The sequence below is a fragment of the Leptodactylus fuscus genome, chromosome 3 (genome assembly GCF_031893055.1).
Source record: "Leptodactylus fuscus isolate aLepFus1 chromosome 3, aLepFus1.hap2, whole genome shotgun sequence".
In the NCBI taxonomy this organism is placed as follows: domain Eukaryota; kingdom Metazoa; phylum Chordata; class Amphibia; order Anura; family Leptodactylidae; genus Leptodactylus; species Leptodactylus fuscus.
This window is the reverse complement of record NC_134267.1, coordinates 67,206,735-67,233,870: the sequence shown is the minus strand read 5'-3', so window position 1 is coordinate 67,233,870 and position 27,136 is coordinate 67,206,735. Positions and strand designations below refer to the sequence as shown.

Below are 27,136 nucleotides of genomic sequence, written 5' to 3'. Positions count from 1 at the left end.
GTGACGCATACAGTACTCATACTCCATGCTTTTCTTGGATTACTACAGCATGTATAAATATATATCCCAGTTAGTTTTAATCTACAGTGATTTTAAGGCCCCCACACTGAAGATCGGTTCTGAACCCCATTGTGTTTATGAGCAATATAGTATTTATCATTTTATCTTTTTTTTTTTTTCTCTACTGACTAATTTTATGAATTGAACTTTAATTTCTTTGTTCCATTTCGATTTTCTTTTTACTAACTAGATGGATGTGCTGAGAGTTTTCCTTGGCTCTCCACAAAGTCTTAATCTCCGTAACATTCTGTGGCATGGATTTGTATCACCCGATGAGATTCCATCCAAGTAAGTGGCAAATTTATTTGAAAACTAGCTTCTGCCCGTGACTTAGTCTGCGGGTTGTTGGCATTAATGATCCGCCTATATTCACAACCATGAACAAGATACACTAAAATATAACTTTTAATAATGTTAGAAAAGTGTGAAATACAAAATACTATTGGATAAAATGAAGAAAAATCTCCACTAGAATAACCCGCCGCAGCTGGTAAGGATAGAGCACTAGTGTAGTGTTGAGAAAGACTTAATGTAGCCTAATATCAGTCTTAGAGGCTCAAAACTATTGGGACGGGTGTAAAGTAAAGTCCCCCTAACCTTAATTTCCACCACCCACATCATTTATGGATCCATCAGCTATAGTCTGCAGCTGATGGGGCCAGAAACGATAGGGCTCGACAAATATGCCGTAATAATCTAGTTTTGGGGAAAAAGACATGCTAGTTTATTCCTCTGAAGAAGCTGTTTTTACAGCAGAAACACGTCAGGAAGGCAAAGGCAAATTAGTAGGCTAGACACGTCGTGAGGAGTAGTGTTTGTTTGACTCCTAGTGGTGAGCGTTGGCTTTGAGCCAGTCAATCTCCAGTGTGAATGCTGTCAATAGTAGGGGAGGAGAGACTGGGAAATTTTCAATGTGGGTGGTGGAAATTAAGGTTAGGGGGACTTTACCATAATGGTTCAAGTAATAGTGGATTGAGCTAATGGTTAAGCGGACCATCATTACCCCTTCAACTCCCACCTTATTATATCACCCATCCCAATAGTCTTGAGCCTCTAAGACTGATATTAGGCTACATTAAGCCAGTCTCAACACTACACTACACTAGTGCTCTATCCTTACCAGCTGCGGCAGGTTATTCTAGTGGAGATTTTTCTTCATTTTATCCAATAGTATTTTGTATTTCACACTTTTAACTAACATTATTAAAAGTTATATTTTAGTGTATCTTTTTGTTCATGGTTGTGGTTCCAATACTGATACACCTACTTTGCATCCACCCTTGGGGGTTTTTGTGTCAAATTTTCCGCCTATATTCAGCAAATTGCTGCTGTCGATGGTTTTCTTGCTCCGGCGTTTTAGCAGCTCTTAAGCTGTCCTGCTGCGGAACTTGTTCTTTACACCATGCCTGTGATTGTTCCGGCATCTCAGCAGCTCGCTGGGACGCCATATAATGAGCATGTTGTTGGTGTTGATGATCCATCTGCTCCGGCGTTTCGCTAGCTGTTAAGGTGGCCTGTCGCTGAACATGTTCCTCGCACTGTGCCTGTGATTGTTCCGGTATCTCAGCAGCTCGCTGGGACGCCATATAATGAGCGTGTTGTTGTCGTTGATGATCCGCATGCTCCGGCGTTTTGGCAGCTCTCAAGCTGGCCTGCCGCTGAACTTGTTCCTCGCGTTGTACCTGTGATTGTTATGGCATTTCAGCACCTCGCTGGAACATCATATAATGAGCGTGTTGTTGGTGTTACGCCTGCAGTGGTGTTTCAGCAGCTGTCAAGCTGGCCTGCTGCTGAACTCATTCCTCGAGCTGTGTCTGTGATTGTTCCAGTATCTCAGCAGCTCGCTGGGACACCATATAATGAGTGTGTTGTTGCCATCGATGAACCCCTCAGCGCCACTGGAGGACAACTCTGTGACTTCTGGCTACGTTCATAGCTCTCGTTGTTTGCGACAAATTAGATTTTCTTTTTCCAGGCATGTTGGAAATTAGCAAAGTGCCAATTTGGATTATAGGTGTTTGCCCATGTCAGTCCGGCAGCAGTGTCTGAAGCAGATCAGATAATATGCAAATGCATGAACACACACCACTGAGAGTTAGCGTGTGTTTGATCAGAGAGATAACAGCCCTGGCTTTCTCAGAAGCTGAGATAAGAGCAGTGTAATGTAGTATGTGAACATAAATTCATAACAGTCATGAAACCATGTAATTTACTGGGATAAAAAGTAGTCTGTGTGTTAATCGACATTACAAACTATCTATGTGCCAAATTTCATTTAAATCCGTTCAGCCGTTTTTGCGTGATTGAGTAACAAACATCCAAACTTATAAACTTTCACATTTATAATACTAGCAGTACCCGCGACTTCGTCCGTGGCCCACTCCCCCGCTGCGCGACCCACCTCCAGCGGTGCCCAACCCCCCCCCCTTGCCTCGTTGCCTTGCGTCCGCCGCGGGCCCCTTCCACACCATGGCCCCCGCGGACCCCTGGTGTTTATGAGCCGCCGCGTGCCCCCACAGCCCCTTCCCTTCCACTAGCCCCCCCCCAGCACACTGCTACATGGCCTGTCAGCACTACTACATCGCAGCCTACGCCGGTGTATGGCGGTACCTGCATCTGTGGGGCATACTGTGCGGGGCTGCAGCTTTCCCCTCGCACGGCAATGTACTTACCAGGTGCAGCCGAAACAGTGTTTGTACGGCCGTCCAGTAAGGCTGCCTATCCGTTCTTGTCCCAAGTAAGGCTGCACGTCGGCTCCTCTCCCAAGCGTGCGTGCACAACCATTTTCTCCAGGCTGCAGTCGGGCTGATAGCTCTGCTGACGCAGCAGCAGCTAATCAGGGAAGAGTTGAAGGGCCTGGAATAACGTCCTCCCAGGTCCTTCAGTTTAAGCGAACGGCAATTCGGTGGTTGTGGTGGCAAACTCCGGCCGTGTACCGGCAAAGTAAGTAGCCTGTGTTTCAATCTGACTGTCAATGTATGTATGTGTGCAATTGCAGGCAAACCCGTTTGGCCATTTTCCCGTGATTGAGGAACAAACATCCAAACACACAAACTTTCATTAGTAGGATGAAATTCCCAACCAAGCTTCACATATTAAATGCACATGTATAGTTCTGATATAAGAATCCTCTCATTTCTTCAGATTTTTATTTTTAGTAGAAAATAATACATTTTGCTTCTGGAGTAATAGATAATATTAATGTTCTTTATATCCAAGTGTAAAACTTGTCTCCATTCTCTTAGATATTGCTCTATGCTTCTGCTGTTAACAGCTGGACTGGGGCAGATACTGCAGTCCTGGCTTAGTAACACTGGGATGTCTCTGGTGCATCGACCATATTTTGTTTTCAGTAATCTACATGACATGACAGGTTTTCCAGGTATGTTTTTGGAGCAGCTAACCATAACTATAGTTTAACATTAATTTCTGATATATCTGTGAAGTAAAGCCTGTTGTAATTAGAATAGTTTCTTAGATATTTCAGTGTATGGTGGTCATACATATTTTTGACTCGACTTGCCAATTTTGGATTTCAACAGCGCCTGAATTTTTCGCTTTGAAAGGAGATAAATGGTTGACAGAAATTCGCAGCTGCATGACTGAGGCACTGTCTTCTTAATTACATCATGGAATATTTATTTAAAAAACAACACAATAGATATTGACACAAACATTGTGGATAGAAAAAAGAAAAAAAACAAATAGTGAATTTAAAACAGCATGGTATAATATATTGTACTATATTACTAATGCACTTTTAGGCTTCACTCCTGTGTTCTCTCCATACTACTATTATAAAACTTTTTATCCAGATTTTTTTAAGGGAAATCAATCCCTTGTAACAACATTTTAAGAGATTTTTGATCAGAGAACTACCATATGTGGTAAATTGTACATCTATGCTTTTGTAAGGCAAAGGCACCCAATATAAAGAAGAACTGAAAATATGTTTGATAAACAATATGTACAACGTACCCAACTGACGCTAGGTTCACACCAGCGTTCGGGTCTCCATTCTGTGGTTTCCGTCTTCTGCATGCAGAAGACAGAAACCTGTCAGACCGGGTCCGGCCGTGAGCGGTGGCGAGCGTTTTATGCTCTCCGCCGCGAAACCGTTTTTTTAAAAATCGGACACAGAGTACTGCATGTCCGACTCTGTGTCTGGTTTTTAAAAAAACGGTTTCGCGGCGGAGAGCATAAAACGCTCACCGTCGCCGCTCACGGCCAGACATCTTTCAAACCCATTCAAATGAATAGGTATGAAAGAGTCCTGCAGTTTTCCGTCTCCTGCCTCTGTTTTGTGCAGGAAACGGAAACCTGCAGAACGGAGACCGGGGCGCAGATGTGAATGAGCCCTTAGAAAAAAAAAACAGGTAGGTAAGCTATCAAGGGACGTTTAAAGTCCAAAACTTTATTGATATAATTATTTTAAAATGTATGTTCATTTAAAAGACGCAACAAAAACGCACCAGGGGGTACTAGGTTCCTGTACTCCCTGAGGATAAATATTAGCAATACAGAGTCATCTACAAACAAATAGCACCTATATTGGTGGATGCCACTCAATATAAAGGGTATTTTTGCATAAGACTGAACATTGTAGTGTTCCTGGTTACTATATATTATGAACCCCCAAAGTATCAGTCTACACATAACCCTGTGTGGCCTCCCCAGAAATAGGCTGAACGATTCACAGGGATAGGAGACCCTATAATACATAGGAAAACTAGTCACAGCTGATAACTCTATATAGTGATGAATACTCCGTATACTACGGAAGCTAACTGATCATGTATACACGGTGGGGGTATTCTAATTGCTGTTTTTGGTTAGTAATAGATACTCCTCTCACCCTAAAAGACGGTAGCCTATGAGTAATGGCATACAAGGGGTAGAAGCATACTAACTGCCTGTATATAAAGTTCCTAATGGCAGTGATTCTATTCCCCTATCATAAGCCAAGTATAAAAAAGAGCCTTAGGGGGGCGTTCACACTACCATCGGTGTCCGACAGCTAGTGTCCGCTGCTTATGTCCGTTCAAAATTTTGTACGGACATTAGCAGCGGACACTAGCTGTGTCCGTGACATTTTGCATTCACTTAAATGGACATCGGGTGCGTTCTTTTACAGTCCGTGTCTGTCCTTAACTGTCCGTTTGCAAAGATGTCTGACTTTTCAAGCGGACAGCAAAACCCGACATGTAGGTTTTTGCTGTCCGATTGAAAAGTCGGACATCTTTGGGAATGGACAGTTAAGGAGAGAAACGGACTGTAAAAGAACGCACCCGATGTCCATTTAAATGAATGCAAAATGTCACGGACACAGCTAGTGTCTGCTGCTAATGTCTGCAAAAGATTTTGAACGGACATTAGCAGTGGACACTAGCTGTCGGACACCGATGGTAGTGTGAACGCTCCCTACTCTGTTAACAATTTTCTACTTTTAATCCCCTTATCTGTCCTCTAGGGGAGGACAGCATTTGCTATCAGCATAAAAAGGTGTCAATATACAATCAGTATGTGCATCAGTCCGTTTTTAGTCTCAAACTGAAGTCAAACGCACGGATGGCATACTGATGTGTGAACCAAGCATAAGTAGATTGCCTGATGCTTTTCAGAATGCTAGCTATTCGTATGCCAGCATAAATCATCAGAGGCATATGTTCAATTACAAAAGGTATAGTGCTATAGCATGTTCAGCCAGTGTCCTGCACATCCTCCCACTCCCCCAGCGGCACTGATGTATGGCCGTAAGGGGGCTGCGGCAGGAACCGGTCTGAAATAATGTAAGCCACGCCCCTACCATTTCTAAATGACCAATTGCTTAGTATCACTACAGCTGGTAAAGAATAAGACAGCCAGTGTAGGTCTCAGGACCGTGAATGCTGCACATGCGCGATGGCTGACCAATCCGAGTGGAGGTGTGCTGAGCACACACACAACTCCACCACTACCCCATCCAGCAGCCTCACTGCTTCATTCTAAGGTATAGCGCTGACAGACCAGTGAAAACATATAAAGAACACATTCCAAATGATAAAGTTGATGGAAGAAGCAAAAAATAAATAAAAAAGAGAGGTCGTCCAAATCATACAGGCAAAAAGAAATATTTCTCACATCTATGCAATGACTACTTTAAGGATATGACTAGATATTTACTCTCTTTTAACAGATCTAAATGAGAAAGTTCTTTCCATTGCTGAAAGTTTAATTAAACAATCCAAGTTTGTTTTGCCTCACATGGTTCCGTTCTGGAGCGAAGCAATTGTTGCATTCAGACAAGGCAGGTAAAAAAATGTCATTGTATGTCATAATACTAACAAAGCTTAGGGGCCACACGGTGGCTCAGTGGTTAGCACTGCAGCCTTGCAGCGCTGGAGTCCTGGTGTTCAAATCCCGCCAAGGGCAAAAAACCATCTGCAAGGAGTTTGTATGTTCTCCCCGTGTTTGCATGGATTTCCATCCCATATTCCAAAAAAAGACATACTGATAGGGAAAAATGTACATTGTGAGCTCTATGTGGGGCTCACAATCTACATTAAAAAAAAATAAAAATAATAATACTAACAAAGCTTCTTCACTAACATTTTGGTATATGATTAAATAGAGTGTGTAACTGGTGTTAGATCACTGTGAATAGGATTGTTGGGGGTCTCTACTTACACAGTGAGTTGTTTGGGTCTGCAGTGTGTAATGTTCGGCCTATGTTCGGAGTATAACTCCACCATGGTATGGCTGTCTTGGTGTTGAACTCGCTTCTTTATCTGCATATAGGAGGCTATAGAGTGGACTATTATAAGCAGATTGAGGAAGAGTTTTGTGTGAAAAGAAACTATATATATATATATATATATATATATATATATATATATATATATACACATACAGTATATATATAATTTTTTATTTTTTTTTTTGTAGTGAGTCTGTGATATAGATTGAGACCACTAGGAAAATTCTAAATGTACTGAATCCTAATCCTAGTTATTTTGTTAGGTGAAAAAATTAGGCCAGATTATTAGTTAGGTAATAGGATAGTTTTTGATGAACAATTATTGAAGCAGCATACAATGGCAGCAATATATCTTTATTGAATATTGCAGGCTACTGCAGGGTATAATCTTATCAATTGTACTTCAGTGCTACGGGAATGAAACCCATTAACATTCTAAGACATTTTGGAGTAATGCTCTGTTACTATCCAGTGCTAAGTCTTTCCTTCTACACACAGGTATGCAGACTGCGCTATAGTCCTACTACCACAACTTGAAACTGGCTTGCGACTATTCTTTACCATAGTTAATGAATGTCCCGATAGGATGCTCACAGCTGAGGTACATAGGTTTTGGCACATTATATAATCCTGTATGGTAACTTGGTACATTTTGACTTTGTTTTCGAGACTTCAGTCAGTATATGCTAGAATGACTGCTTGATTCCTGAAGCATTTACCTTAAGATCATCAGTCCTGAAATGGTTTTTGTAGGTACTTGTATTATCCATTAAGTATCAATTCTTTGCAATTCATATGTGTTGTTTTCTTCCCTGTAGTCTACTAGTCTCTACACAACTTTTGATGAGGTAAGGTTGTATCTTTATCCCTGACACCTAAAGTTTCTGTCACTTATTTATTATACTGTTGTTTATTCATTATTTTTGTGTCTTCTTTTCCATAATCGCATCAGATTACTTGTATCATCTTGTGGTTAAAGCCTATGTGAGAGTCTAGAACTATATACACAGTTCTGTCATTGTAATTGTTTAACCCCTTCCCGACATCTGCCGTACTATTACGGCGGATGCTGGGTGTTTAACTATGGCCACTGATTGGGAGCCGGGCGGCTTCCATAGCCGCGGGGTGTCTACTGTTTTATACAGCAGACACCCAGTGATAATGTCTACGATCGGTGCCCACACCGATTGTGGGCATACTAACCCCCTTGGCGCCAAGGTCAAAGCTGACTGAGGCGCCATTTTCCAAGTGATCGCAGGCACCCGAATCAGCTCCAGGGCCTGCGTCACATTGCTATTACAGCCGGGAGACTTGTGAAGACTCCCTGGCCTGTCATTTTTTATTTGTTCTATTTCAGGCTACTCTATGTAGCCTGCAATAGAAGCTCCACTATTTTGCAATGCATTAGCATTGTAATGCATTGCAAATAAGTTTTAAAAAAAACTTTGTTAAGCAGTTTAGGTTTTCAAGTGGACCCCATGAATGGAAACCCAAACGCAGTTGTGAACCTAGCGATAGTGTGCCTCTTTGTACTTTATTTCAACAATGTTTTGAAGTCTGCTATCAGAAAACTGACAATCCCCAAATGTGTTTCCTTCAGCAGAAATTCTGTTGTCCTCTCCTACCATGGCTTTGTAGAGAGATGACAAGTGGGTTAACAGTTCTTCTCTTTGTGCCAGTGAAGGGCATGATATGCCATACTGGACACGGTAGTGTGGCTAGATAACTATAACATTTTTAATAAGTATCTGGAAGTTGACAAAGTTTTGCTTTTTCTTAGATTCTGGCACAGAATTTAAATGATGGATCTTCTAATAATTTCCCTGGCACTCTTGGAGAGTCGGCCATGGTACGTGTTTATTGTATATAGAGGTGTGTATATACGTGTGTTTAATAGAATAAATAAGAGATGCAATGGTGATGGGAAAGATTTACCATTAATATGCTTACTTCGTATAACATGTCATGTTGAAATTTATCCAAAAAGGTTTGGCTATTCCTTTATTAAGCAAACACCAAAAATAGAAACCCACAACAGCAAAGTGAAAAATACAATTCATATTTAGTAATTAGATACAAAAAAGTAACATAACCACATAAATACAAGGGGGCATGGAAAAAGAGAGTCCTGGAAGGTTGAATGAGGCTAGTACCTCATTCTCACAAATTAGTAGTAATGGTGAATGGCCCAGTGTGCAAAAAAGCACATAGAAATAATGCAAATAAATACATCCAAAGTAAAGCAGGATAGCAAATGCAAAAAAGGAAAACATGTAAAACCCCTATACAAACCAACCAGGAGGAAGAGAGCCCTGATTCACATTTTGCCTCTCTATACTTTGACTTGTTTTGGCCCTATTTTTGGTTTACTTATTCCTTTATTAAAGAGGACCTTTCATGTTCTTGGGCACATGCTGTTTTATATACCGCTAGAAAGCCAACAGTGCACTGTCAGAGGGGACGTTTCTTACTGCCCAGCCATGACGTTGAGCTTTGAAGAAGGCCCCTCCAACTCGCAGTACAAGTCTATGGACAAGAACAATCAGGAGAGGCGTTCCTCACAGCCCAGCTAGACTGTCAGGAACGCCCTTCTGACAGGGGCTGAGATTGTTTGTGTTATAACGGCAAAGATATCTCTTGCCCCGGCGCACATAACGGGAAAGCTGACAGTGTGCTGAATTCATCCATCCTCCATCCTCAGGGTCATGAAGACTGGAATTTTGGTTTGTGCAGGAAACGGAAACCTGCAGAACGGAGTCCTGGGCACAGATATGAACAAGCCCTAAGCTGAATATATAAATAAGCATTTTAATATGTTTGAATAAATAATGTAGTAATTTCTCGCTTACTTCATTGGCGGACACAGCACCATGGTGTATAGACCAGCCACTAGGAGGCTGACATTAGGGATAACAAAAGATCTCGGCTCCTTCTCCATAGACGCTATGCTAGTCAGTTTTAGCCTAGTGTTGACTCAGGTCTTCTGTCTTGAATCCCACAAGGACAAGGTTGTCATCCCATTGTGCTCTATCTCCCAGTGAAATAAGCAAGAAAAATTGATTTTTGTACTCGCCATAAAATCCTTTTCTTGTTGTATTCATTGGGGGACAATGTTGTTGTTACTGCCCAGGTCTGTTTTCGGATTCAGGACATGTTGGTGGCTGTTGATTCTGTGTTCTGCGTTCTCTTTTTCTTTATTTGTGTCTGTCTCCTACCACTGGGGTACAAACTGGCTAACATAGTGTCTGTGGAGAGGGTACAGCCCAGGGGAGCTGACATCTTTTATTATTCCCAGTGTCAGCCCCCTAGTGGCCAGGTCTATGCCCATAGTGCTGCGTCCCCCAATGAATACAATGAGAAAAGGGTTTTACGTGAGTACAAAAATTCATTTCTTCACAGTATGTTTTTGTCTACACAAACACATTTGAAGTATATCACAGAAACCTCTTTTTATAAATTGTTAAATTATAAAAAAAATTATAAATTATAAATTTTTTTGTCTAACAGGAGTTTCTTTGGGACATATTAAACCATCAGGAGGGTCCAAGAGTGAGAGACCATCTCAGTCATGGAGAAATAGAGCTATGTAAATTCCCTAAACAATTTGCGATTGAGTTACTGGATTTTTCAATCCTTCTCCTTCACAAGCATCTTGAACAAGATTCCTTTGACAAGGTTAGAAAGACTCCTTCAGGTTGCATATTCATCCCTAGTGGGATGAAAACAGCTTCTTACCCCTCTGGCTTCCACATGCACTAAGGATATAAATTATGTATGTGTATGACAGAATTTAGAGGTTTACCAACAGCTACTTACAGATTTGTTCATCATGTTCTTACATAACAATAATAATAATAATAATAAATACGGATCTTGTAATACCTCAATATCAAAGTTGTGTCGTCTGTGAAAACTAGGGATAAAGCAAAATGTGTGCTATTTAATAGCAAATTAATCTGAAAGCTTTCTTCTATACAGGAGGACTTTGCAGTATTACACCCAATAATTGATGTTGTTGGATCATATCAGTCCAGGTTTCATCCAATTACACTACTCCAAAAGCAGGTGAGTGAACATTTAATATCAGTTTTGTGTTTAGTGCAGTGCACACACACAAGTGTACAAACTAACCCCCCCCCCCCCCCCCCCCCCGGGGTCTTTGTTGTGTCACAGTACTTCTTCAGACCATGCAGCACTTCTCTCCTATGCAAATCTGACCAGGTAATAAATCACTCCCACATCTGAAGTCACTATGAGTGGCTTCTGACACCAAGGAGGTCATGTATTGTTGTGATGTTTTATTTGCTGGCTTAACTGCTCACAAGGAGGGGTAGTAAGCCTGTAAGCAAAAGGTCACAGCGAAGGTCAATGACCTGTAAATAAAGTAGTTAAAAACTACCAAGTTTAAAAAGGAGATATGTGCTTTGCATTGAATGATACGATTATTTGGCCCCTAAAGACTGAATAAGCCCTTTAATAAGAACACAGAAAAGATGTGCAATGCATAAATTATCAAATTCGTTTTAATCCAGGGTTGCACACATGAGTAGATCAATTTTCAACCTAGAACCTGCTACTTGGATTTGGGACATTAAACCACAACCAGGGCCTTTATGGTATGTTTGTTTAGCATCCCAAATAACTCTTTACTATTATGTCATGGCCAGGATAAAAAAAGAAAAAAAATATTACCTAGGGATACCCAAAGAGTAATATGGGACTATGTCTGGTCCTCCCAGGGCAGGTATAGTTGTTGATAGACGTTGGGACAGTGCACCTCAGTATCGCTGCACATGTTTGAGGTATGGTGCATGCACAGTGAACCCAGGATGACCCCTGGTAAATCATGGACAGTGTTTGTATAGGACACTAAACCATCGGTCCATAAGGGCCTGCAAATGGTTTGTTCCCCTAAATACACCTAACAGATTCTTTTTAAGCAATTTCAGTACATAGTATGTCGTGTTATGACACATTCATGTCGACTATCCTATTCCACTCCTGAAGAATGACCTCCATTCGTGCCTTGATGCATAATAGGGAGTACTGAAGGTTTTCCATAGTTCTTTAACCTTGTTATTCCTTAGCAATAAAGATTTTAGAACAGATTTTATGGGAAATAGAATAGTCTTTATGTTATGGGGTTTTTTTTCTCTGATTTTCCTTTCATTTTGAAGTAACTTTTTCTGCAGTAACCATCCTCTTTGTCTGTATGTGCAGGTGTTAGAATGCTGTGAGAGCCTTCAGCAATGGGACCTACTTCCAATTCCATCTCTTGATCATCCCAGAGAAAACAGAGAGTAAGTGGATTCTCTTCACATTAAGTATATAAACTGTTTGCTACTTTGTGTGTTCAGTTTTTTTCCCTGTAGCAAACAAAAAAAATAAGACAAAACTACTGTTTGTTTTTTGTAGCTCTGTGTACATCGGTCACATTGACCCTATGGTTTCAGTGTGAGCGATGAGTCAGTGATCATCCAGCACCAGACACCATATGTTATCCCACATGTGATCGCTTTCTTTCATGTCTGTTATATCTTTATATAATTTTGTGTTCAACCAAATTTCAGACTTACATTAAAGTTTATAAGTGTTCAGGACCATAAATCTGGCACACACATGGACAGAGTTTTACGGGTGAAACTTGGTCGTGTGAATCTAGCCTAAGGGTATCTTCACACATAGTTTTTTGCAGGCGGATTTTGATGCCTAATCCACCTGCAAAAATGTCTCCCATTCATTTCAATAGGAGTCCCTCGCTTTTTTTTTCCCGCTACTGATTTTTTTTTCAGCTAGCGGGAAAAAGAAGAGACATGCCTTATCTTCCTGTGATTTCCGCAACTGAGTCAGCCGTGGCGTCCACGGCTTGAGACACCTTCCTGATTAGGTCCATTCATTCGGCATCCCGTTGCGGCTAGCTGCGTGGAAAAGGTTTTCGCCGTGTGAACATACCCTTAGACTTTTTATCCAAGATCTCTTTATGAGCAGATCAGATGTGATTTTGAATCTAGAATCAGAACATTTGTTTTTCTTAGTAAAATTTCCTCTGTGTCTGAACACAAAGATACAACAAAAGTTGTAATGAAAATTGGATCTCCAAGATGTTTATGATGGTAAATGGGAATATAATCAGACTGTGTAACACTATTTTACATGGAATAATTGAAAGATGCTTATGCAGATGTGCACATGTAGTAATATTATATGAATGATTTTCCATTAGGTTTCAAGACCATGTGAATCTTGCGCTATCATTTGTTTCTGAAATAGAGAAAATTCTTTCAATGTTACATCTCAAAGGAAAGACCATCTTTACTACTGAGGACTGCAGCAACTGGCTTCAGAGCGACAAGTAAATATTCCATATGACGCTGGGTTCAAACCAGCGTCTGGACTCCGTTTTCAGATTTCCGTCTTCTGTCATGCCGAGTCCGGGGGTGAGCGCCGGTAAGCGTTTTATGCGCTCCGCGGCGAAACCGTTCTTTTTAAACCGGACACAGATTACTGCATGTCCGACTCTGTGTCCAGTTTTAAAAAAAACCCAGTTTCGCCGCGGAGTGCATAGAACGCTTACCAGCGCACACGGCCAGAGACTTTTCAAGCCCATTCAAATGAATGGGATTGAAACATGCTGGCAGGTTTCCGTCTACTGCCCCTATTTGTACAGGAAACGGAAACCTGCAGAACGGAGTATGGGCACAGATGTGAACGAGCCCTGAATAGTTGTTATACTGTCCAGTTTATGGTGATAAATGGAAATTTTATTTATTTATTTTTAAATAGCAAGTTTTTTTTTTTTTATTTAAGAATAATAATACTGTTGTAAAAGCATTATTCTTCTATTTCAACACAAATAATTTGAAGATTTTCAATACTTGGTGCATTAAATGGGTTTTCCACAACTGAAATATGAATGACCTATCGTTAGGGTATCAGGGTCATCAGTATTAGGCTGTTCTTTGGGAAGTTTTAGTATGGGTTTTTTTTCTGTTTTTTGCTTGTTTTTTTTTTCGTAACGTGAAGAAATACCAATAAAACACTGCATCCAGAATTATTTAAGAAATCTTTTTTCTTTCCCCCCACAAGAAAAGGCGCTATGGGAGACCTATGTGTGACAGTAGCCTTAAAAATTCAGCTCAACTCAGCTTAGCAAGAAGCACCAGGAACCCAGTGTAAAATCTGTACCGAGCTCCCCAAATGTAATGTTTATGTGTACTCATACTGGGAAGACACATCTGATGGCCCCCACCTCTAAGGTTCCTGGCATGGGGGCAACTTGTACACCCTCAAGTTATGCCCCTGATCATATTGCTTTCAATGGCAAATAGTTACAGCTTTCAGGAAAACTGAAATTAAAAACACTGGCTATGGGAAGGTTAAAGTTTGTAGAAGTAGTTGAAAGGGTGTATATTTTTTGCCCAATATTTTTCAATGTTTGGTTCCTGATCACATGAAAAGTATATATCTTTTCCTCTTTGAATTCAGTTCTGATTTTGCTTGCAATGTACTGATTTGCAAAGTGTGTATGATGTGTAAGGGCCTTTGCTAGTAGGCTAGTTTCACATCAGTATATTGTTCACTAGACAACTGAAATTCAGTTGTTTGTTTACAGATAAACACATATATGGGGCACAGGCCACATCTACGGTGTGAACAAAACCCTACCTGCAGTGGGCAGATGCTGATAACAGTGTGTAGCCAATAACCATGATTTTGAATGTGGTATGGATATTGTCCAGGCCATATCATGTATGCTTTCCCTTGAGGAAGAACATAAGACTCTTGGCTATTATATAAAAGTTTTTGTTAAAGGGACCTTCTTTATCTGGAAAAACTAACTCGATCACCTTGCTCCACACATTACACCCCTTACAAATGGAAATATAAAAACAATTGTGTGTCAGACCATGGCAATGCAAAACATTTTTTTTTAATTTTTACTTTTCGATAACTTTATAGTAGTAAAACATAAAATGTACAGAAATGTGGTATCGCTGTACTCCTACTGACTCACAATATAAGGGTAAGAACATTGTTACTGCTTATCAAACCCCATAAACAATCCTGACATTGCCATTTACTCAAGGGGTGAAATAGCTGAGTTTACGTTTGTAGTCTTGAAACGCCCTTGTGTTGTAATTCTTAATTTCAGTTCATAGAAGTTCTGATTTTGTTAGTGAAGGAGTGTTGGTAACAAGTTCATCACACTATAAGGTATAGTGAACTATTGGGAGCAGGACTGTGATGATGGCTGAATGTACATTTAGTAGATGTAGGTGTACACACACCTTGTAGGGCCGATTTGAAATCTTTTTGAGCTTCTAAACATTTCATTTATTATACGTTCAAGAATGACTGTAGAGAGTTCTGGAAATATAGTCAAACAATACCTTGAACTGTTACTTTATGCAGGAGGCTAATATTGATCTCTATTACACTAGGTGGTTTGTCGCTATGACAGAGCTTTGCAGAAAACCTATTTCAAACCTTTACTCTCCTCGATTGGTCTTGGAAGCAGTGGGTGTTCTGCGCAAAGTCTGTACTCAGTGCCATCAAGTATCCGATAATATTGTTTCTACCTCACACCTAAGATATCAACAATGGCAAAACAAGACACTGCGATCTCGTCAAAGGCAGAACTATCAGCGCTTGTTGTGTTGGTTTGTACATTTTTTTAATGTATATATTATACCCCTTTCCAAATTTTTGCATTGAGAACCAGATTGGTTCTGGTCTCAATGATGGCACCTGGCTCAGAAGCTGTTAAATACAGTCAGATCTGGACACTTTATGCTGGCGAGACAAAACAACAGCTAATAGCAGCAGCACAGTAGTGTCCGGGTCTAATAGTAAGTTATATTTTCTGGCCTGGGGGCTGTCATTGAAACATGAACTAATCTGATACTGGTGACCTGGACCAGAAGATGTTGAGTGCTGTATTGTCCTTTCTCCATTCTAAGATTGCTCAGGTCTGAGTGGTATTTATTGTGATCTGAACCAACCCGGTCAAATGAGGGCATCAAGAACAAGGCTGTAATAAATATAGTCAAATGTAAAGGCAAATAAAAAAAAATACAATTACAAAACAATAAATAAAAAAATATAGTAAAATGAACTACACAAGGAGAACACTGAACTGAGAAGGTTTGTAGCATAACACTTGGACTGCTAAGGGTATGTTCATACGTAGTTTTTTGCAGGCTAATTTTTTTTTTTTTTTTTGTAGATTGTGAGCCCCACATAGAGCTCACAATGTACATTTTTCCCTATCAGTATGTCTTTGGAACATGGGATGGAAATCCACGCAAACACGGGGAGAACATACAAACTCCTTGCAGATGGTTTTATGCCCTTGGCAGGATTTGAACACCAGGACTCCAGCGCTGTAAGACTGCAGTGCTAACCACTGAGCCACCGTGTGGCCCCCGCAGGCTTATTTTTAGACGGAATCCACCTCCAATAGCATTAGCAGTTTTTCTTCTTCTAGTTGATTTTTAAAAGGAAGTTTCCAGACCCATACAGGGTGCTGGAGCAAAAAAACACAGCAAAAAATGTGACAAAAACCACATAAAAAAAAAAGGTTTCCTAATTCTTGAAGCAGATTTTTTCAGCCTGCAAAAATCTCAATGTGAACTAAGGAGGCAGAGCACATATTTTTAGAGTGAGTAGCATCGATTGTCATTGGACACGTATGACGCCAAGTCACTACAATGTGATGTTCTGCAAGGGGGTAACTGAATGATGATTTTTTTTTTTTTCTTATATACAGAGACTGTGTCTAAAGAAGGTTAATTTTTGGGTTCTAAATTATTGATAGAATAAATGTCTCATCAGGCACCACAAAATAAACACATTGCACATATAGTCTAATCCTACCGTTTTTATGTCCAAACTGTGTTTCAGTGCTGAGAAATTTGCCGTGTAACCGCAAATGAACCACAAGTACTACTTAGAGCGTTCCCTGAGATCGCAGTGTCTAGGCTTTCATCCTAGCCCATGCAATTCCATATTTGCTCGCTACCCTTTCATTATAAAGGACATTCTTCCCTTCCCACCTACTACTCCTTATCACCTTTGTCATGCCAAAATACAGTCATGCTATCCTATGCACAGTGTGTAATATGTCAGAATCATATCTGTGGGTCTTGTCCCTTGAAGACTATTAAGGAGCCCATAACAGTAGTCTTGTAGAGAGTCAGGGATTGTCAGCACACACACACATCTCTTGTTCCTTCTGCACTCAGTACATAGCAGATTGATGGAGAAGTCTTTATGGGTGTATGGATACAGCAGCACTTAAGTAGCACTTGGGACTCATATATTTATAAAGCAAAAAATTTCTCAGTGTCAGAGCATCGTTTCGACATAAAAAGGCAGATCTGGAATGAGTGCAGCAACCTACACTTTGTGTTTAGCTGAAAAGGTTGGAATCTGCTAAAAGACTCCCTGAAAGTATTTTTTTTTCTGACTATATTTCCCTAAATAAGACCTAGAAAATTACATTTTATCTGCTTCAATATTAACTGAATAATAGGCAAAGCCAAATGCTAAAATACGTACAATAGTAAAAAATGAAATAAACTAAAAAAAATAAAAAATAAATCACCTTTTTACACGTGCTTAGGTCTTTCTGGTGTACATTAGCAATGTAGCTGCCACCTGTGCCATACACTATGTATTCTGAAACCCTAGCAAGTTTGCAATTGAACAATTTAATTTCAGTTGTCACCTAAGCCAGATGGTGCCTGCTGAGTAGGCAAAGGGAATATGTAGGGTCAGCTGAGGTATGTAATAGGCTTGACTCTACTATCTGTCCACTCAGTTAAAAAAAAAAAAAAAAAAAACTTCCCCTGAACAGCAAAGGGTATTTGCTCTCATAAGAGCCTCAATTGGGCTTCTCCAAAAATTAATATTACTGAAATAATGAGTAAAGTGTTAAATATTGCCTGTGTGAGACCTTCCTACTACTGGTAATACCAATACCAGGACAATGGACATCTATCATTGTCTGATTGTTCTTCATCATTGTGGGCCAAATGTTGTTTGATGCAATATGTGTTGAGGGGTACAGTACAGTATAAGTTCACCTTACTGGCTTCCATCCCTCCCTGATTGACAGGTTAGCTGAAATCTCGCCTGGCCCTGAGCTCTCGCACTGAATCGCATGAAGCTGGTCCCCCTCCTCACTTTCAGCTGTACTGTGCATGCGCCAGTTCTCATAGCAGTGCTGCTAGATTCAGGAGAGCCCAACCTATCTAAATGTGGAGCTAATTTCATATGTCTGCTGGCAAACTTTCTTTAACTTTGATGTAAATGTTTAAAAATCTGTTTTGAAATACATTGTTGTATTATTCCACAACTTCCTTCTCATTTAGTATTCATGTATCGCCATTTACTGATCTGCTTGGTAAGACATCCATTTTTAGTTCACATTTTTATTTCTGTCTCAGCATTAGGTCACTGTCTCCAATTCTGCGTCTGATTGTTACAATAGTGATGGTGAATTTGCACAATATACACAGCGCATCTGAAAAGACTTATTTGGAATCCCAGAAATACTTGAAGTAAGGTGCTAGAAATGAGAAATATGGAAATATTACTATTGTTTGCACAGAGGATTTTTTTTTGGGTTACTCTTTGGTTTTTGCTTCTCCTGGATTTTGATATGGGTGATCATTTCTTTAACCCCTTTCCGCCGACACCATTTTTTGATTTTCGTTTTTGACTCCCCCCGCTTCCCCTTCCAGAGCCCATAACTTTTTTTATTTCTCCACTCTCTGAGCCATATGAAGTCTTAATGTTTGCGGGACAAATTTTTCTTCATGATGCTACCATTAATTATTCTGTATAATGTACTGGGAAGCTGGAAAAAAATTCAGAATGGGGTGGATTTGAAGAAAAAGTGCATTTGTGCGATTTTCTTACGGTATTCATGTTTACGGTGGTCACTGTGCAGCCAAAATGACATGTCACCGGTATTCTATGTTTCAGTACGATTCTCGGGATACCAAATTTATATGCTTTTATTTACATTTTAACCCCTTAACAAAAATCCAAAACTGTGCCAAAATTTTTTTTTTTCTAAAAGTCGCCATGTTCTGACACCCGTAACTTTTTTATACTTCGGTGTATGGGGATGTATAGAGCGTCTTTTTTAAGGGGCCAGGTGTACTTTTTAGTTATACCATTTTGTTGAATTGGTATTGCTTTGATCATTTTTTATTAAAATTTTTATCCGAGGAAAAACATTGAAAAAATGGCAGTTTGGCACTTTTGATTTTTTTTCCCCGCTACGGTGTTTACCGTATGCAAAAATATTTTTATACATTTGCAGAGTGGGTGATTTTGGCCGACCGTTGGCATTAGCGCATGATGTCTGCTGTATCATACAGCAGACACCAGGCGGCTATGGCGGCCGCCCGACTCCCGGGCGGTTGCCACAGTTAAACACCCAGCATCGGTATCAGTAGCCACTTTTTTCTTTGTGAGTTCCTTTGTACTTTCTGCTGTTTTTCTGCAGTGAATTCAGCTTTCCCGTTATGTGCCCCTGGTGAAGAGATAGCGGTGCCATTACCGTAGCTCTTCAGTGTCAGAAGAGCGTTTCTGAGTCTGTGAGGAACGTCTCTCTTGACAGTAGAGTCCATAGCGCTGTACTGTCAGAGGGGGCGTTCCATATCGCCCAGCCATGATGCTGAGCGGTGAGGAATGCCCCTCTCCTCCTAACAGTACCATACCATAGACTAGTACTGGGAGGGAGGGGCGTTCCTCACCACTCAACATCATCCCAAATCCTAAAAGGAACCTTAGGATGAGACCAAATTTTGCAGAAAAGTTGTGCAAAAACCAAGAGTGACTGTAAAAATGAATGTGAAATATAAAGAAGCTTTTATTTCTCCCTTCAATGTTTTTTCTTTGGGGGGGGGGGGGGGGCAATGTAAAGTGAATAGTGTGGTATACTCCACTATTCTTTATTATTTAATGCAGAGTTCATTCAGTCTTTGGAGATAATGTGGTGTGGCCGATTTCCAAATGTTTTAGATAAAATCCCAGCTTGTGACGGTTTCTCCTTGTACAATATGGTATCTTACAACTTCTACCACCTGATACTTTGTTGTTTTTACTAGGTATTTAAAGTCCATTCTACAGTTCACAGAAAATCTCTCAAGCTGCACTAGCCCAGAGAAGAACAGATGGGACGAAACTATTCAGATGACAAGTACAATCCTATTAAAGATAAAAACATTTCATGAAAACAATAAAGCTGTGTAAGAGACAAAACCTGAGTATTCATCTGTCTGTGGATGTATATCGTTTTTTATGTGTGTGTATGTAATGGTTTTCTATTCTCCAGGATGTAATTAGGAGAACATTGCACCCTGTAAGTCTCCGTACTGCCTATGTAGGCACACACTCTCCCTAATGTGGACGAGTGCCCCCATACCCTGGTCTATAGTCTCTCACTCTGCCAAATCAGTATCCCTGTGCTATGCTGAGGAGGCCCAATAGGCCGAAACAGCGCTGTCTATAGCTGGGAATCTGTTCCTTTTGGAAGAGAAATACTAATTTGGCAATTAAATCCACATCATGATTAAATAGACTTTTTAACTGAGTCATGCATGATGTTAAGGATGCTGCCCTCTATAGGTTGGTGTACAGAGTGCACTCTGTTCTCCTAATTACATCCTGGAGAATAGATTTGCATATTTTTTACCCAGAATCCCTAGCGGAGCAGGTAAGTCTCCGTACTGCCTATGTAGGCACACACTCTCCCTGATGTGTACGAATATCCCCTGTAATGGTTTTGTAACACATCCTACACATAGAAATATAACATTAGATTCGTGTTAACAAAAATACATCAGAATTGTTAGTAAAAACACACAATTTTACCATAATCATTTAGACTATTTTGTTAAAAAAATATATTGCCCATTTCCAAGATGGCTACTATACCTTACCTATGCATCACTTGTTGCTAAGCAACTCCTCACATCTGTTGTCAGGTCTTATGGTGTGTGATGGCTCTGTTACCAGTGGACATAATGCAGAGAGAAGACAAACCTAGACCAAGTGACTGGAACCAAAACATGAGTCATGGGCTCAGTATGTTTGACAAAGATTCAGTGAGAACCACTCGAATTATTTACTTATGAGAACATAGTAGACCTATTGTAAAATCATTCTGGTAAAGGGAGTCTGTCAGGTCTAGAACATCTTCTAAACTAAAACTATTGCTGTGTAGAAGCTTTTAATAGAAGCAGAAACAAGTCTATGTGGCCACAAACCAATGAAGTGATGCAGAGATTATCATCTTTCATGGGTACGTCCAGCAGGTGCACAAGGGTTAGACTTGGTTTTCCATGTTCTCTTACAGAAAGCTGCAAATCCTCTGACTCAGAATCGGGGCCCAATGTCTCCCCTATAGGTGTGATTTGTCAGCCACTGTCTGCATTACAGATAACTGCAGATAAATCGTTACATTAGCCCCGCCCCCAGGGCACTTGCACCATGATTTGCATATCCATAAAATGATGATCTCTGCATTACTTCATTTGTTTGTGGCCACAAAGTTATGTTTCTGCTCCTACTAAAGGCCCCTACATAGCACTATATTATTGGTCTGGGAGACATTTTGGACAGCACAGACTATAAATAAATTATTCAAGGTCTGCCTTGCTATTGAAATTTTAATTCATCCCAAAGGTGTTCAGACTGAGTTCAGTGGTCTGAGAAAGCCACTCCAGTTTCACCACATTCATCGAGTCACGTCTTTATGAACCTTGCTTTGCACATCATGCATAACTATTCAAAACCAAGAGATGGCCTTCCCTATAATATTTCATTATATTCCCTATAGTTGGAAGCATACAATTGTCTAAAACATCTTTATCTCTAGCATTAACGGTTACCTTTATTAAAGGGGTTGTCCGGGATAAATGGAAAGCCCTACACTAATCTAAACACCCTCCCCCATCCTACTTTCTAAATAACATCATTAATCAAAAATGTAAATTTACCCACAAATCTGCGACTGTCTTGCTGAATCTGGGATGGTTGGGAGGTATGTGCCATATATTGTTTGACATAGAACAGACGTGACATCTCCTGGCCTAGTGCTTCCCTCAATTTCCATGTCATCAGACATGACACGTGTACATTTATAAAGACATTTGCACCTTTTTGTATTTCTAACTTTGCTTTTCTTAGTTTTTGAGACTTGGGAACTATTTGCACATGAATTATGTTTATCACCAAGAAGCCTAAGTTGCCAGAGCAGGTAAAACTGCAATGACACTTGAAAGAGGGAAAAGAGGTGTCCACACAGTCATGTCTATTCTGCAAACAATGACTCCTACTGCTGTGACATCAGATGAGAATACCACATTACTTTTTCATTTGTATTCATGATTTCTCAATATAACTTTTTTTTTTTCATGTATTCAAGTATTCCCATACATTAAAAGAGAAAATGAAAGATGTTGCTTATACAGTAGTATACACAATGCCAGAAGAGGATTCCAAAACTGAAATAAAATATGCCAACACATACAGGATGCAACCTAGAAAGAAGTTTTGTGCCCAAACAGTTAGAATGAAAATGGAACAAGTTCTCAAGGTAATGAATACGTAACAAGTAATGGAATATATATGTATTCTTGTACGCAGACTCACAGAGGGAAGAAAGGTCTTTCGCTACTTTTTTTTTTTTTTACTTTTGAATAAAACTGAATATGAACTGAAGCTTTCAGATTTAAAGATTTTTTTTTTTTTTTTTTAAATTAAGAATTTTATTGCTTTACATTTCGAGAGACTCAGTACAAAATACTCATTTACTGGTATCACATGCCAGCGTTGCTCCATGCACTCCATCCCGCAATTCCTTCTTCATGTTGACGTTGTCGGTCCCATGTCTTCTGGGATTGCCCTCTTATTCGTCCTTTTTGGGTGGAGGTGCAACTCTTTACAGAAGCCCTCGTCATGCAGGGGGTCCCACTGGATCCCATCACCTACTTGTTTAATTTACCTCCCAGACATTTGAGCAAGAATACTTCTCGCTTGTTTCTTTATATACTGTATATACTGCAGCAAAAACTCTTATTGCCCACCACTGGAGAGATGTACTTCCCTCTTCGAGGTCTGAATTGATAGCTTGTATGAAAGATACACACATCCTTAAGTAACTGACTGCTACGTTGAACCACACTCCATATGGTGTACTGTATGTTGAGGATCTCCTGATGCCAAGACTGCAGAGAAGGAGGAGTCGGGATTTCCACAGTCTAGGGATAATGAATCTTACCGCTACAGCAGAAGCCTATGGGTATGCTTCTGGAACTTAAGTGGGAGAATAGAGAGGAGCAAAGGGGCAGGGTCATCGCCCAAAGCAATACCAGTGACTGTCTGAATAATACGACTGATAGCCAACCAACAAGGGCGTTGGAATGTACACTCCACCATATGTGCGCCATCGTACCCCAGGCAATATTACATCTCCAGTATTGGTCTGAAGTGGAGGGGTAAATCTCATGAAGGACAGAGGGGACTGTGTACCATCTAGAGAGGATATTGAAGTTCGTTTCCTGCATTTCGCAAGATATGGAGAATTTTGGACATGCTTTGAAAGCTGAGGACCACTCATCTGGCAGGAATGAGACCCCCAACTCACTTTCCCAACTACCTGTAAATGCTGCTAGACTGTTGGCGGAATCCTCCATAAGCATGCCATAGATGATAAAGCATATTTTAATGGGTAAATGTAATGTTTCCCATCATTTTACCATCATAACTGTTGTTATACTGTGAATTCTGCACTTTATAATATGTTGATGTTGTTATGCACATTATGTGATATTCCACAACTTTAACTGGACTGTAGAATGTTATTTTGAACACATGGGTCTAGGGAAAACTAAATGTACACACACTGGGGTTCCCTAGTGGCAAATAACACTAATACTAAAATTTAACTTTTATTAAACCCTTTAAAACGTCACAAATCAAATCACCTAATAAAAACAATTTACACTCTCACTGTGTTCATTAGAGAGTAGTACAGTGACTAACGTGGTTACCTCCTTTAATTAGGCAGTATTCAATGTATACCTTTAGGTTTTACCTATATACATTCCTGCCTTCCTCTTTTCTAGTAATTCACCACCTAGTCATTCAATGTAATGCTTGACTAATTAGATGTCAATAATCAATGAGGATTAGTTAGTCAGTGCTCGGGGAGGGAGGGGGGAGATAAGACTAACACCCTGCTCCACTCCGTTCTGTGGCATCAATGGTCAATCCAGCCAGCGGCAGGTTAACAATAGTTCAATGCCCCATAGCCTGACTAATCCTCCTCTAATCTCATAAATCTTTCCTCTATGGGTTTCCCTATCTTAAGTTCATAAGGGGGACAATTAGAATCTACGTCTTTTCAAGCGATGTGCGGTAAAAACCGCAGTTCACAAGGCCCCGATGGTGGACCCTGTTACTTAGCGATTGACTAAGTAACACTAAGTAATCCCTAAGTAACAGGGTCCACCATTGGGGCCTTGTAAACTGAGGTTTTTAGGCATCGCACTGCCTAATTAAAGGAAGTAACCACGTTAGTCACTGTACTACTCTCTAATGAGCATAGTGAGAGTGTAAATTGTTTTTATTAGGTGATTTGATTTGTGACATTTTAAAGGGTTTAATAAAAGTTAAATTTTAGTATTAGTGTTATTTGCCACTAGGGAACCCCATTGTGTGGACTGTAGAATGTTAGCTGAAGTGAAGACAGATGGTACTTCCCTTCAATCTTATATTGTAGGAGAGTGAGGGAATTAGTCTCTTCTTCCTCCCACATTAGGAGAAGTGGTAGGAAGCTGATTTATGAGGTTAGGCTGTCCAGACCTGGCAACTACAAGTCAGAAATGTGCCACTAAACAGTTAGGAAGAGCAGAAGATTATTGGTTCATGTCCCCCATTGGGATGGGAAAAAAATCAATTTAATAGCGGTATTAAAATTAAAAAAAAATAACCTCACGCAAGCGTACATCAGGGTACACCCCAGCTTTAGAGATTACATGAGAAAAGACATCAGGAATAACTACAAAAATAATAGTACAATAATAATACAAATATTCACTTTTCACCATTTGCTGTCCTTTCAGATTTGCAAAAATAATGCTCACTAAGCCCCATTTAAAAAAAAAAAAAAATTCTGGCAGCTATGAGAAGAGCCTTTGTGTCACTAAGCCCCTTGATAAATTCTTTGAGCAGTGCTGTTTTCAAAATGGGGTCACTTTTGGGGGGTTCCATTGTAATGATACTTTAGGGGTTTCTGTAAATGAGACATGGCACTTGAAAACTAATCCAGCAAAATCTACTCTTCAAATTCCTAGTGTTGCTCTTTCCCTTTGACACATTGCTGTGTACCCAAACAGATGTTTACATCCACGTGTGAGGTATTCCCATGCTCAGGAGAAATGTCATGACAAATAATGAGATGCATTTTCTCCTTTTACCCTTGTGAATGTGTAAATTTTAGGGCTAACTGAAAGTATTATTGAAAAAAACAAGATATCTAAATTTCACCTACATATTGTTTTGATTCCTGTGAAAACCCTTAAAGGGCTAATAAACGTCCCAAATCCTGTTTTGAGTTATCCAAGGGGTGCAGTTTTGAAAATGGGGTGATAGATGGAGGTTTCTAATATACAGGTTTTTAAAATCCTCTTCAGATGTGAAGTATGCCATTTTCTTGCAGGTTTTGATTTTAGGGCTTACAGTGTGGTAAAAATGTTATGTTCACTTTATTCTGCAGGTCAGTATGTTGATGCCAAATTTATATAGTTTTCTTCATATTTTAATAACGTTACAAAAATTCTAAATTTTGCCTCTCACCTCATGCTCCAACCCATACTATCTTGCTTATCTATGGCATGTTCTTGGAGGATTCTCTCACCTCATGCTCCAACCCATAGTATCTCGCTCATCTATGGCATGTTCTTGGAGGATTCTGCCAACATTCTACCAGCATTCACGGGTAGTTGGGAAAAGGAATTAGGGGTCTCCTTCTCACCAGATGCATGGTCTTCGGCTTTCCATAGTTGTTATAAGTTCCCTATATCTTGCAAAGCACAAGAGATGAACTATAAGATCCTATCTAGATAGTACAGAGTTCCCTCTGTCCTTTATGAGATTTACCTCTCCACTTCAGACCGATGTTTAGGTCGGATGGCTGTCGTATTATTCAGACAGTCACTGGCATTCATTTCGAAAACGACTCTTCTCCCCTGCTCCTGTCTATCTACCCGCATAATAAACAGCATAGGCCCACCCATATGGCAATACTTACGCCTCTGGCCCCAATGTGCACTGAAGGTATTAATATCCACTCCACTTTGCGGTGACCACTGATGATTTATGTGGGGCACGTTTCTTTATTCCTTTTCTAATGCTACTCTTTTGTCTTACTAAACTATAGCGGTAGATGAACATGTTTGTGACCATTTAAAAATAATTTTTTTAGTAAGTATTTATTCTTTGTAATTGGCTACCTAGGACAAAATTGAAAATATGAGCTTTGATGCAGACATTTGTAAATCCCTATCCATTTCTTTGGCAAATGTTATCCTTGGAGAAGTCAAAAACATGGCATATGACCATTCTAAATATGTCGTCCAGGTGATTTTCATTGAGAAAAAAGAACAAGAGACCAAGGTAAGCGAGTATTATAATACACTGTTGTACTACTACCGAGGACAGTCCACAGAGCTCTCCCTGTATCCCAATGCGTTTCATGTCCCAACAAGATGGAGGGGCAATCATCAGGGGATTGCTAAGTATGGTTATTGGAACACATAAAATAAATAAAGAAGCCTTTTTCTTTTGCCCAGGGTCACACTTTGTCTAAAAGAGGCCCTGCATCTAGCGCAGCAATATACCATCCCTACAGCCCGCCACACAACGCCTGGACATGGTCCAAGTAGAGATGGCTCAGCCTATATACAACTGTAACACACCTGGTGATATGGCTACAGCAGGTGGCGCCTAATACTAACAGTCACAGCGCCACCTACTGGATACTCGGCATATCAGGCAGCACCTGCTATTGGGACTGCCCTCTAAACCTCCACCAATCAGCAAGTAGCTGCAGGAAACCCAATCTGATCCATAACTCACCCTATACGTGCACATGTATTTTATTATAGTCGCCATTGTTGTGTGTTTTATCACATAGACCTACTCCTCGCCATCTCCGCCCCCCCCTCCCCTCAGTCACTTCACCCGCAGTTCTCGCGCGGAGAGCAGACCACGTGCTCACTACGTCATCAGACCAGGAGCCGCTCCATGCTGTGCGCT

General features: G+C 40.2%; 1 protein-coding gene across 2 annotated transcripts in view; it reads left to right on the top strand.

Moving 5' to 3' along the window:
* Window positions 1-20,065, top strand: part of ERMARD (ER membrane associated RNA degradation) — a 37,688-nt gene extending 17,623 nt beyond the window's left edge. For both annotated transcript variants that reach the window (XM_075267698.1, XM_075267697.1), the window contains exons 7-19: window positions 251-348; window positions 3,306-3,442; window positions 6,236-6,350; window positions 7,295-7,397; window positions 7,615-7,644; window positions 8,577-8,645; window positions 10,304-10,471; window positions 10,775-10,861; window positions 12,017-12,096; window positions 13,020-13,148; window positions 15,238-15,456; window positions 18,247-18,360; window positions 19,921-20,065. In XM_075267698.1, coding sequence (XP_075123799.1) covers window positions 251-348; window positions 3,306-3,442; window positions 6,236-6,350; window positions 7,295-7,397; window positions 7,615-7,644; window positions 8,577-8,645; window positions 10,304-10,471; window positions 10,775-10,861; window positions 12,017-12,096; window positions 13,020-13,148; window positions 15,238-15,456; window positions 18,247-18,360; window positions 19,921-20,065 — 1,494 coding nt within the window. The remainder of the gene's footprint in view (window positions 1-250; window positions 349-3,305; window positions 3,443-6,235; window positions 6,351-7,294; window positions 7,398-7,614; window positions 7,645-8,576; window positions 8,646-10,303; window positions 10,472-10,774; window positions 10,862-12,016; window positions 12,097-13,019; window positions 13,149-15,237; window positions 15,457-18,246; window positions 18,361-19,920) is intronic.
* Window positions 20,066-27,136: the final 7,071 nt, after the last annotated feature.